The sequence below is a fragment of the Vipera ursinii genome (genome assembly GCF_947247035.1).
Source record: "Vipera ursinii genome assembly, chromosome: 7".
In the NCBI taxonomy this organism is placed as follows: Eukaryota; Metazoa; Chordata; class Lepidosauria; order Squamata; family Viperidae; genus Vipera; species Vipera ursinii.
Window position 1 is genome coordinate 77,339,681 of NC_139521.1, and position 12,626 is coordinate 77,352,306.

General features: G+C 60.0%; 1 protein-coding gene across 5 annotated transcripts in view; it reads right to left on the reverse strand.

Moving 5' to 3' along the window:
- Positions 1-12,626, reverse strand: part of DCTN1 (dynactin subunit 1) — a 125,793-nt gene that overhangs the window by 24,541 nt on the left and 88,626 nt on the right. For all 5 annotated transcript variants that reach the window (XM_083367468.1, XM_083367467.1, XM_083367466.1 and 2 more), the window contains 3 exons: positions 6,010-6,258; positions 4,395-4,473; positions 2,596-2,627 (listed from right to left, as the gene is read on the reverse strand). In XM_083367468.1, the coding sequence (XP_083223594.1) occupies positions 2,596-2,627; positions 4,395-4,473; positions 6,010-6,237 (339 nt within the window). In that variant the 5' untranslated portion in view covers positions 6,238-6,258. Of the gene's footprint in view, positions 1-2,595; positions 2,628-4,394; positions 4,474-6,009; positions 6,259-12,626 lie in introns of those variants that run through there.

Sequence of the window (12,626 nt, forward strand, 5' to 3'; positions counted from 1 at the left end):
GGGGGGACGATCTCAATCCTCGTAGCAATTGTCCTCGGCCGGCCCCTGCCCCGGGAAAGCTGCCCCCGCTGAGGGCTGAGCTCTGGGCACGGCCCCCACGGCGGCAGACCAGCGGGGGGGAGGGGCCGCTGCGCTCCCCAAACCGCTGGGGGATTAGCAGTGCAGAGGGTGCTGCCCCCTCCGCTAAGGCCTCTCACGCCCAAGCCAGGTGGGGGGGAGGGGGGCTTTCTTTGCGGCTGCCAGAAACCCAAAGTAAGCCGGCAGTCTCTTTACGGGCAACGCTGAGCAAGCTGGTGAGGGGGACGTGCCCAGGTGTTCCAGGAAGCCCTGAGCCGGCCAGGGACCCCGTCGGACCCCTCGGCTGCCCTAACGGGAACATCCATGCAAGGGGGACGCATGCGTGGATGCAGCAGCTGAGGCCACGACAGCCACCAAGGTGGCCTTTTGCACAACTGTTTCATGCGCACGAGAAAAAATAGGCACCACCTTTTTAGGTTTCACTCCACGCTGCGTAGAAAGAGGACAAAAGGACAGGTTAGATCAGGGGGGGGACCCGGCGGGGCTCAGAAACCAGCGGCTCCAAACGGAAAGATGTTCCAGGCGTTCCAGCTTTGAGGATGTTTTGTGGAAAGCGGTGTCCTCTGGGCCACCCCACACCTCCCGCCGGCCCAGGTCAAGGGCAGAAGCGATGCCCAGCAGGGAAAGCCCCCTTTAGTGGCCACAGCTCACCAGCCCTTTCCAGGACCGCCGTTCCCCACCAGCGCCCAGGCCGGAGCGCGCTTCGCTCTCGGGCAGCTCTTGGGCCGCAGGTCGTAGGTCAAGGAAAGGCCCCAACGTGTCCCTGGACAGGAGACTCAGAAGTGACGCTGCCCCCCCTTGCCCCCCCCGGATTAAGCAAGGCCAGAAGTGCTCGTGGTGCCCTCGGACGCTGCCGTGCGATGCCCCCCCAGCACAACCCAAAGCCCAGCGGAGCAACGCCATCCGGGCAGAACGGGTAGAGTGTTGCCTGTTTGTGGATTCGTTTCCATCAATCTCCTTCCCTTTCCCGAAGCCCCAATTCCAATTTTGCCCCCAAATGAAGAAACACCAGAGGCAACGCACAGAAATCCTGATCGCTCTGTGGGAAATTATTTCAGCTTTTTACTTGTGTGGACTCAGAAAAATGCTTTTTTCTGACTGACTACGCGACATCCGGTTGTTCCGTTCGTCACCACTCTGCCACCTTCACACGGGCAAATGCCACCCAAGGAGGAGACAATCCGGCTGCCCCCTTTGCGTCTTTATCTCCTGCGGCTGCGGAAATGCTTCCCAACGGAAACCCTCTCCGGGGAGGGCGGGAGGGGCGGACCCGGCAGTGGACAGGAAGGCTTCAAGAGCCCTTTGGGTCTGGACTGGGGTGGGGGAGAGACGGGCCCTCCGGGACGAAGGGGCGCCCAGATCTGGGCAGGGCCCAACGGGGGCTGGCTCTGACCGTGACCTGGACCATGTGGCAGGCAGAGGGATTCCAGCGTCAAGGATCTCGGCCATCTTCTCACACGTTGGTAGGGTGGTCAGGGAACCGGGCCCTTCCCTTCCGCAGCACTGATCTGGGCCCCAGCTTATTTTGGGGGGGGGCAGTGGGAGCGGAGAGAACAAAAAGAGAACCAAGCTGATCCTGTTGGTGGAGAGGAGGGGCCGCCGAGGAGGGACGGCAGAAGTCAAGGGGGGGAGGACCAGCTCCGAATAAGAAAGCCAAGAGCAGCAGCCAATCCCTGCAGCGCTCAATGGAGGGAACCATCCCGGCTGGGTGAGGGAGGGGAGAAAGATGAGAGGCCCCTTGACGGCCAGAGAGAGAAAGGGGAGGATGCTGGCTGAGCCCGGAGACGGTGGGTGCCGGCTGCCCATTCCGCCCCATTCGGCCTTATCCCGGGGACAGCTTGCAAGGATGGATAAAGCCATACAAACGTAAAGGAAAAAAGAAAAAGAATTCTACATAGAAGGAAGGCTATTGCTAGGCACATTGATTTGTGCTTTAGATTGTAAGCCGCCCTGAGTCTTCGCAGAAGGGCGGGATATAAATGGGATTTTAAAAAAAAGAAAAGAAAAAAGTCAGAATTTTTCTACCTCCCCCTGGAATCAGGGAAGAGCCGGGGGCCCCGTAAACCCTCCCGGCCAGGCCGGCCAGCCGGCGGCTGAAGAGGGGGACGGGAGGGGTGGGGCCTTCCTGGTCTCTCGGTTGGCCCAAGGAGTCGGGCCGGCGACCGCAAGAGGACACGGAGGGGCTTCGTTTCGCCCCCTGGGCGCAGGGGAAGCCAGGCAGCCGCGCAGACTTTCCAGATCCTCGAGCGGCGACCGGCCAGTCGTTTCCATCGGGGACCGAGGGGGCATCAGCTGCCCTGCCAGAGCTGAGCGCACGGGGCGGGGCAGAGGCAGCTGATCCCTCACGGAGGCGCGTTCTGGAGCCACGGCGGCCACAATGGAGTCAGGGCCAAGGGGGTCTTAGGTAAAGCAGGCCCCCCACCCTCCCACGACATGCAGCGAGACCAATTGCAAAACAGCAGGTTTTCCTTTTGCAACGAACATCAAATGACGATGCGGCAGAAATGAACCACTCACCAGTTTGCTGGCCTTGGGACCTTCTGAAGAATCTGGAGGGGAAAATCAAAATAACGGCATTTTTGAAAACGATTTTATTGGGGGATGTATTTCCCCATAAAAAGCTATGCACCGCCCAAGACTGCCTCTGCGGAGCTTCTGGGGAATTCTCTGAACTCGTTTGGAAGGAAGAGCTTCGAAGCAGGAAGTCCGCTCTCCCGGGTCCTGCAGGTCGCCCCCCACCCCCGGAGCCCTTCATGCCCTCCCTATTTAGACAAGAGGCCTTGGGATCCCTGGGCGGGGACGTGCGCAAGTCGGTTTGTAAAGTTCTGGGGCGCTCTTTGTTCCACCACGGTCCTCTGAGTAACGTTTCATCTCATACTCAGACTTTTTGCTCATCATTCCTTTTGGTTTATTGTGATTATTAGTTTCCCCACCCTCCAGAGCCACGGTTCAGCTGCCTCCACGACGCTCCCTCCCTCCTCTTGTTTTTTCTCCACCATAACTCCACCTCCCCCCCCCCCGGTGAGGCAGGTTGGCCAAGAGGAAGGGTTGCCCCTGGGCTCCTTCCCCACCCCACTGCTTGCCCCCCCGGCTCCTGGGCTGGAGAGGGCCCCCCCGGGGATCCTGAAGATGGTTCTCAGCCTAGACCTTCACCCCCACGGCTCTGCTGCTGACTCGCGTCGCTAGCTGCAAGGCAGCCACCAGCCAACATGCAGGACGGAGAGGCAGAAATTTGCGAACCTTGTCCCTGTCCTTAGCTGAACCCGGCCTGGACTGAACGTCCTGCTGGAAGCAGCACAGGCCGAACCGCAAACGGAATCCAAGTGGGGGCCTTGCAGGGCCCGGCAAGGAGCGGAAAAGGGGAAGCTGCTTCCCCAGCTCTGCCCCCTGCACTTCAGGCTGCGAGCCAGGGCTGGCTGGGACGTGGGCAGGGGGCTCTTCCCCCGACAGCCACCGAGGAGACAGGCAGGGCTGGCCGTGGCCTCTGGGATCAAGCTCCGCTTCTCCTGCAGTTTCAGCCACCGAGCAGCCCCCCCCCACGCTCCCTTTGGCAGCTGTGGAAGAGCAGAGCCATAACAAGGAAGCCGGCAGAGGCCCATATTGCACGTGGCAGTTTCCAGGGAAACCCTCCAGCAGATTGGGGGGGCCTCTAGGGAGCTGAACCTCCGGCAAAATCAAACGCTTGGATGCTGCTTCCCTGCCGCCATCTTCCCTGCACGCCGGCTCCCCTCTGTTCACCCTCCGTAGCAGCCATCTCCCCTTCTGCTCCACACCTGACAATCACCCGCTTTCCCATGCCTGAAGTGGACCCCCTCCTTCCCTTGGGCCGGCTTTCCCAACCCCCCCCCCCCGGATCCCATCTCCGCCATCCCAGGCTCCCCTGAGACTGAGCAGATCCCTGGAGGGCCTCTCCTCGGCATCCAGCTGCTCAGCCTCCCCCCGCCCCCCGTGAGGATGTGGGGGCTCCCGGAATGCCTGCCGGAAGCCCCCAGAAGGGCAGCCCCTCGTGGCCAGAACTCCTGCGGGGCCTCCTCCGCTGCTGCTCTTGAAAGGCCAGGCACGGCTCCCCCGAGAGGGGAAGGGCCCCCTTTCATGGGGGCTTCGCACTTGCCGCTCTTCACTGGCCACCTCTTTCGTCCCCGTGTGAAACGCTCTGAGGGGAATCGGGCTCAAGAAGGGCGGCCTACAAGGCAGGTGGCCAGCCACGGTTTCCAAAGGGCAGCCGAGCCATTTTCCATTGTAAATGGCCAACCTATGGTAAAGAGGCAGGGAAGGTCCGCAGGCCTCAAGAAGGCCGAGAGAGCTGGAGACCCTACCTCTCTTGGGGACCCTGCATGCCGAAGCCTCCGGGGTTTCCGGGGAGGTGGTGTCTGCGCCATCCTCAAACACCTGGATCTAGATAGAGAAAGGAAAGGAAGTGAACAGAACGGCCCCACCTCCCTCCTCTTTCCGGCATCTTCCTGCCTCGGAGCAGCAAAAAATGCTTTCCCCGCACAGCGCTGAGCCCACCCGCGGGGTCAGGGCGGCCCCGTCCGAGCCGGAGCTTCCGTGAGCGGCAGGGACAGGTGAGGGAGGAAGGTGCCAGCCAGGCTCTTTTCCTTTAGGGGCCCCGGCAGGTCCCCGAGGGCCCTTTAGGCGGCCCAGGCACAACTGGGGGGCTCCTCTGGGTTTCCACCTGCCCCTGGCAGCGGCCCCCCCCCTGCAAAGGCCATCCGCAGCCGAGGAGAAGATCAGAGTCGTAGGAGCGAGTCTTTCTCCGAGAGCTGCTGGTTCCTCACCCGGGACTGACTGCGCTTCTTTCGGTAGCCGTGTGAATTCCTCCCCGGAGCCTCCACCCGTTTCGGGCCACGATTCCTCGGAGCCAGAGGGCAGATGCAAAGGAAAGCAAGCCCCCACCCCACCCCCGAGACCCGCAGGAGGAGCAGCCAAGGCTGGGCGGGAAGATTTGAAGACCACCACTTCTCCGCTCCAGTCCCTGGGTTCGCGCCAGCCCAAATGCCCTTTCCAAAGCTGGCATCCCTCGAGGACCCGGCCAGAGAGTTGGGCGAGGCTGGGAAGGGGCTCCGGCGGGAAAAGAGCCGGGAGAGAAATGCCAGAGGCTTAGCCGGGAGGTCTGCAGCGGCCGCCCGGCTTCCTTCTGGACAAGGTGCAGGAAAGGACGGGGGCCGCTGGGGGATCCCACCTCAAGCCCTGGGAGGCCGGGGGCTGAACCGGGAGCAAAGGCAGGGCGCCAAAGAGAAACCACGGACCGCTGAGCCAGCGGCCGAGGGAGGAATTAAAGGTAAGCTTAGATACTGTCATTTGCCTTTAATGGCCAGCGCTTCTCCCCTCCAGACCGATAGCTACCTTTATTTATTTGCAACATTTATAACCCACCTTTTTTTTTATAAATGACTCAAGGCGGGAAACAAACTTAACGCTCCTTCCTCCTCTGACATTCCGCACGACAACAACCCTGTGAGGTGGGCCGAACTGAGAGAGGGAGGGACTGGCCCAGGATCACCTAACCAGCTTTCAGGCCTAAAGTGGGATTAGCCAGCTGAACCGCTGGGTGAAATTTAAAGACGTGTGGATCGAAAGCAGCATAAAAATCAAAACCCTAAATAATTCCAAGAGTCCCAGCAAGCATCATATCGTGCCTGCCTGCTTGTCAGAATGTCATCAATCAATCAAACATCCATCAAGCTTTTGTGGCGGGAAATCCGTGTGTGTCATTCTGCGGCCGCTTCCCGGCAGCCGAGAGCAGGGGAAGAGCGTGGCATGGAGGGTCAAAGCCACTCTGCCCCTCCCACGGCTTCTTCAGGCCCCTCAAAGCAAGCGAAGCCCCAAGGGGGGTTCCCCACGCCCACTCACAGACACTCTTCCTTCCTGACCGGGGGGGGAGTGCCCGTCTCCACGTCGGGGGGCCACACCTGTGGAGGGGAGGCTCACCTGTGACTGTCTGACGAAGATGCCGTGGTTCTCCTCGCAGCTGAAGTATCTCTTCCCCTGCACCGTCCCATCGTTTTTGCCTCTGGCTTCGTCCAGGATGACGCCGACCCATTTCCCCGTGGCAAAGAGGGTGGCCCCCACGTACGCCACCGTCCCACGGTGCCCCTTGCCAATCACTTCCACCCGGGCGCCCACTTTCAGGGGCTTGCCGCTCACTTCCGCGCTCATCCTGGCACCGCCGCTGGAGACCTAGAAGAGCCAACACGAGAAGGAAAACGGTTGGCCAGCTGCACATTTGTGGCTTGTAGATTTTTAGACCTCAAGGCAACACACATATGACGCTCTCTTCTTATTTTCCCCCAACGACGATCCTGTGAGGCAGGCTGGGCTGAAGGAAGGTAACTGGCCCCAGGTCACCAGACAACTACCGTGCTGAGGGAGGAGAGAGCGGAACCAGCCCAACAACCTAACCGCTAGCCGAGACGCTAACAACCGAGCAGCAACCCAGGCCGTCCCACCAGCCGGAGACCAAGAGCCGCCATCCGTCGCAGAGGGCCGGAGAGGAAGCAGGAAGAGGCCCGAGAGCCCGGGGGCGAAAGGCCCGCCCCTCCCTCCGGGATCGCTGGCAGCCCGGAGCCTCCTCTGGACGCCCTGGGTTGGGGGTGCCCAGAGCAGCCACTCGGCCACTGGCGCCCTCCCCTTCGGGCTCTGGTTCCGACGCTGCCCGCAGGGGCCCCGAGGAGGAAAAAAGGCCCTCCGGAGCGGCTGGCTCTGAGACGTCTCTGGGCTCCTGAAGGTGGCCAGCGCGCCACAACGGGAGAAAGCCTCTCTTGGCAAACTCCAAGGTAAGCTTGGGGAGCCAACCCGGCCTGCTCCAGGGTGCCCCCGGCATAAGCCCTGCCCCGTTCGGAAGGGAGCCGGGCATCCTGCCCGGTGCGGAGCTTCCACGGCAGAGAGGACGGGCAGAGCTGCTTCCGAGCACTGCAAGAATCTCTCTGTAATCAGAGGTGCGGAAATAAATTGCAGAGAAGCTTCTCCCAACCGGTTCCCTCGGCTAAGTTCATTCCACTCTCGTGGAAAAGGGCCCTGGATCGGAAAAGAGGCAGACCCCCGTCCGTTCGGAAACCTCAATGGGGATCAAAATTTATTATTTTTATTTATTTTAATTCCATTTATATCCCGCCCTTCTCCGAAGACTCAGGGCGGCTTACAAGCTTAGCAGACGCGCCTCCCACAGCCTGGCACTTGGAAGAAGCCTCGCCCTGGGCCGGCTGCCTCTCCAGGCCCCACAGACACAGGCGTTGCTGCCACTGCTCCCAAGCTGGAAGCGCCTGGCAGGGAACCCCCGGCTGTCCTGCCGCCCCCCGAGTTTTCTTTCCTGCAGTCAGCCCAGACCCCCGTATTCCCCGTCAAAGGCCTCGTCCCAGCCCAGAAGCCCCACCAAGGGAGCAGGAAACAGCGCGGTAACTCCTATGAAGTCTTTCACGGCCTGCTCTCCTTGCCCCAAAGGTCTCAGGGCAGCCGGCCTCTGAATCAAGACCCAGGAGGAGAAAGGCCAGAGGGCCCCAAAGTGAAGCCCTCGGCTGTCCAGCCAGATCGGAGGAAGGGAGTGGGATCTGCTCCACCCCCGCCTCTTGGCCTATGGCAGCTTGGCAGGACAGGACGGGTGCCGGCTGATTGACAGTTAAGGTTATTATCTGTCTTCTGTTCTTATTTCTTATTTATGTATTTAACATGCTTATATGGCCACTCATCTGGTGAAACAACGCAACTCTGTGCGGCTCAAACAGCCATAAAAGTAAAAAACCTGGTCCCTGAACAGCGATCTCCAGTCCATCCAACAGTATAACCTGCAAACTCCAGGCTCACCTATCCCAGGCCTGGGGGAAGAGCAGCCATTACACCTTTCCACAGGGCTAAAGGGGGGGACAGGGATAGCTGGATTGGGGGGGGGTGTCCCACAAGATGTAGAGAAAGGGAGCCAAGTGTGCCCGAGGAGGAGGCAGGCTCTGACTAACCCATTTGCCACCTCCCAGATGCCCCTCCCGTGACCGGTGGGGTCTGCAGCAGGCCTCTGCTGCCCGCGGTTGGGGCAGGCTAATCCCCTCAGGGTGAGAAGCTTCCTCGGATAGCCTGGATTTATGTCACGAAAGGCTTTCAAGGTGACAACCAAGACCACGAATTGGACCCGGAAGCAAGCTGGCAACCAGTGGTGTACCGTGGGCCACCCGGGAAGCCTCAAGAATCGCCCCCACAGCTGTGTTCGGTAGCAGCTGAAGCTTCTGGATACTCTTCAAGGGTGGCCCCACGTGGAATACGTTGCAATCATCCAACCGTGAGATCACCTGAGCTTGAGTGACTGAGAGCAGAGACTCCCGATCCAGGAAAGGGAGAAACTAGCGCACAACACAAAGTTGCACAAAGGCTCTCTTAGCACAACTGCTGAACAAGCAGGAGTTGCGAGTCGAGAGAACGCCCTAAGTTGCACGTGGGGTCTGTCCGGGCCAGTGCAGCCCCATCCAGAACTAAAGTCCATTACTACGTGTGCTGTTACCTTCCGGAGCAGTTAAAAGTCTCCGGGTGGTCTTCAAGAGCAGCCCACCCACCCCCACCCAGCTCCGTTCCACGTAGGAAGGCTTCCTCTGGGTATTTTGAAGTTTTGACTGGCTAATGCACAAGGCAGCCCCCACGTCCGTTGCTGCCCCCCCAAAGGGTTTTAGGGCGAAGACTCACCGGCCTTGGTCACGCCCAGCACGTCTTGCCTCGCTTAGACTGGGGGGGGAGAGTGGGATCACAAGGCGGTAGAAAGTGGAACCATTCTGCCTCTACTGAGGCTTTTGGTTTATGCTTACCCAGAAGGGATCGGTTCACTCAAAACCAGGTCATTCATCCCTGGAAGAAGAGGCTGACGACAAGGTCTCCCCCTCCTAGATCCCCCTGATCCCAAGACAAAGGATCAGCTCCAGGGCACATAACCAGCCTGGGAATCCCAACCATCTCCAGGCAGGTCTTCCAGCTGCTCCGTCCCTCCCTCATGGGGATGAGGAGCTCCGAGAGAGAGAGAGGCCGGCCAGCCGGCCTTCCTCGGATTCAGCAATTTCTCTGCCACGGTAGGCTTGAATCTGAGCTGCCACCCACATCCGGTCAGGCTCAACTCGTCTTCCGCCAGCGTTCCTCTAGCTGTCTCCGCACCCACTTCACCTCCCAGAATATCAACACCCACCCTGGAACAGCAACAAGGAAACAAGCAAACAAGCATCAAAATTATTCTTAAAAAATGAACGTTCAATAAAACCCATCATAAAAAGACCTACCAAAATGAACCCCCCCCCAGTAATTAGGAACTGGCAAAATCAGCTAAGCAAACCCTCCGGTGTGACCCCCAGCGAGAGCTTGAGGGAAGCCCCAGCCGCCCCGTTCGGATCCGCCAGCTTCCCTCTCCCTCTGAAGGCGCCACGTGCAGCAGGCAGGAGGCGGCCATGGCTCTCGGGGCCTGCTCCACCTGAAAGCCACCTGCCGTTTGGGCCTCCGATCGGCCTCAAAAACCTCTTATACCCCAAGACTAGAATTTGGGTCTGAAGCCACGAAGGACTCGGCTCGCCCAACCCGAGCCAACTGACCGGCGTCTCAGGAGAAGGCTGACTGCAGGCGAGAGACCCCTTGGCCCCCCGACCGAAGCCCCTCAGCCTTCCCACCGCACCCCCCCCAGAGAGAAGAGGGCTCCACCACTGCCAGACGACCGGCTGGGCACAGCTGCGAATGGAGCCGGCGGCTTCACTGCTGCAGCAAAGGCTTCCAGTCAGGCATCCTTAACTAGAGGATGACTGGGTCGGTCGAACAAGATTTTAAGGGACTGTTTTCTACTGTAACAGAACAAAGAACAAAAAGCAAAGTATGGATAAAGGTATGAATCTGGGGCAAGCCAGCAGGCACGTTGGCACAAACCGGGCTGAGTTGCATTGCCTCCTTCCCTTTGCTCGCAGCCCCGGCCTTCCGTCCTCACCCATTCCCCCTGCCTGATACAGCACTCTTCGCTCCGAGAGGGAAATGTGAATGATCAGAAAGGTGAGATGTCAATTGTGAAAACAAATCAAAGCAGTTGGACTCACCTCCTCCCCAGGACACGCACCAATTCTGCCACAGACTATCAACAGCCAGAAAGGGAAAAGATCAGTTATGGCGCTAGCCAGGCCACTTACTACCTGTGCTGACTTCTCCAAGTCCAAATGCAAGGCAACCACCCAAACCTATCCGGTGAGGCTGCCCAGCAGTGAACCCGAGAAGGCTCCCTCCACCCCCCACCCGAGGCCTTCCCACCTGGGCAACGGCTAAAGGAAGCTACGCTGAGGGAGGGAAGCGGGCTGCGTTTTGCACTGGCCTCAATTAGTCAGGCAGGGTCGCTGCAGGAGAGATCGGGTGGCTGCCTGAGTAGCGGAGGCAAGAAAGGCGCAGCTGGAAAGCCTGGGAATGTCACTCCTCTTCTCCGTCTTCGAGCCGCTGGGGCTTCCAGCCTTTGCGAAAGTGGAGGAAGAGGAAGCTGCTCCCAAGTCCCCAGAGCCCAAGACACGTTGCCACAGGCCATCTCCCGGACGGCCTCCGGAGGTGGGTGGAGGACGGAATCGGAACGAGACGGCAAGGGCCCCGAGAGGAAGGTCCACGGAGGGTGCAGGGGACACCCGGACCACAACCGGGTGGCAGTCTGGGTTTCTGGGGAGCGTCCAGGGCTCCCCTCGGTTTCAGTGGAGAGGGAGGCCAAGAAGGGGGAGGGTGAAGCCGGAGGCAAATCCCAGCTGCAGAGGCTTTCCTGGCAGAGAAGACCATCGTCGGCCCACGTCCCTCCTCGTCTGGACGCACAAAGCACGGCGAGGGGCAAACAGAACAGGGCACCGTTCCCCTTGTTCTCTCCCCCCCCCATCCACCTCCCCTGCCTGGAGAGCCACGCAGCACCCAGCAGGAGCCCGGGGTCTCCCGGTCCTGGGCCCCCTGTGGCCGCTCACCTGGCCGTAGGGGTGTCGCTTGACCTGGGCCATGCTGATGCTCTTTCCTGCCAGTTTTGCTCTGGATGGGCAGCCTCAGCTCACAGCACGATTCCACTCTTGTGTCAGAGAGGGAGCGACCATCCCTGGGCGCCGGGCGGAGACCCCGGGGAGGCCGAGGCGGAAGAGGCCTTTTTGTGGGAGAGGCCCCCGAGCCCCACGCACACAATCCTGCCCAGCTGATGGAGACTCACTCTGCGCTAGTGCTGCTCCAGACTCTTGTCACAGGGACTGCCAGCCCACTGGGTCCTAATGCTAGCTTGTTCTGCCCCGAGACCCACAAAGGCAACGCAGGCGGCTCGGTAAGGTAGGGCAGGGACCCAGACGGCCACCAGCTCTGTGACTGACCCAAACAGCCGCCCAGGGCAGGAACTGACAGCCCCAGCTCAGCTGCAGGAGGCCCCATTCACACCAGGAAGCTTCCAGAGAACAACCAGGGTGACAAAAGCAACGTGCCCAGCTCTATGCCACTGAGCTCCACTCTTCCCAGGAACACACACACACACACACACACACACACACACACACACAGAGCCTCCCTTTTGACCAGCAGGGCATTCATCGGCCACCCCTGAATTGTTCTCCCCTGGGTTCTCATGGAGATCAAACGGGAATGTCCGAATGGACAAGGCTCAGGCCCTGCAGAGTCTCCCGTGCTCTGAAGGCCTGCAGGCCCAGACCGGCTGGGGCCCAAGGATCCCACCAGTCCTCCGGCCAAAGTATCCCTATCCCTGCAGCCACGGAGACTCTAGCTCAGACATGTCAAACACAAGGCTCAGGGGCTGGCCCACGAAGTGGTTTCACGTGGCCGTGAACCCATCGTGGAAACAGTGAGGGAATGGTCCCCGCTGCCTTGGCCCCAGCCCAGGCCGGCCGGGAGCCAATGTACAATTTTGTGGTGGCCATCTATGCATTCAGTCTTAGCTCCACAAGGCTGTCTGGAAACAGCGAGGGACCAGCCCCTGCTGCGTTGGCACTGCCTCCTGGGCACACGCTGGGGAGGTATCACCCTTTGTGAGGAATGAAGAAATGCACCATCGCCTGGAAGTGGCCACTACATGGCCCTCGCCTACTTCGGGCAGGCTGGGGGCTGGGCAGCATTGGGCAGGTAACATTGATTCTCACGCTGCTTATAGCATCCCCTCCTCCAGAGCCCCCCAAGCCGGATATGTGAAGTAGGCGAGGGCCATGTGCTGGCCACTTCCAGGCGATGGTACATTTCTTCAGTCCTCACGAAGGATGACACTTCCCCAGCTGCGTTTCTTGCCTGTTTTTCTCCCTCCCTCATCTCAAATATTTTCCCACCACAGGAAGGAAGGAAGGAAGGAAGGAAGGAAGGAAGGAAGGAAGGAAGGAAGGAAGGAAGGAAGGAGAGGGAGGGTCTGAGGGAAGCCCTACCTTAGTCCTACCCTGCTGCTCTTTCACCATCCCCTTGCCCCCTCCTCCTGGCCTATCCTGGGGGGGGGGGGTTCTCCCATCCTATTGGATACAAAGCCAGGTCTCCTCACATGGAGAGGGAATGGGCTTTGCCCTCGTATCCATCATGAGCAACCTGGCTAAGCAGAGCAAGCACAGCAGCAG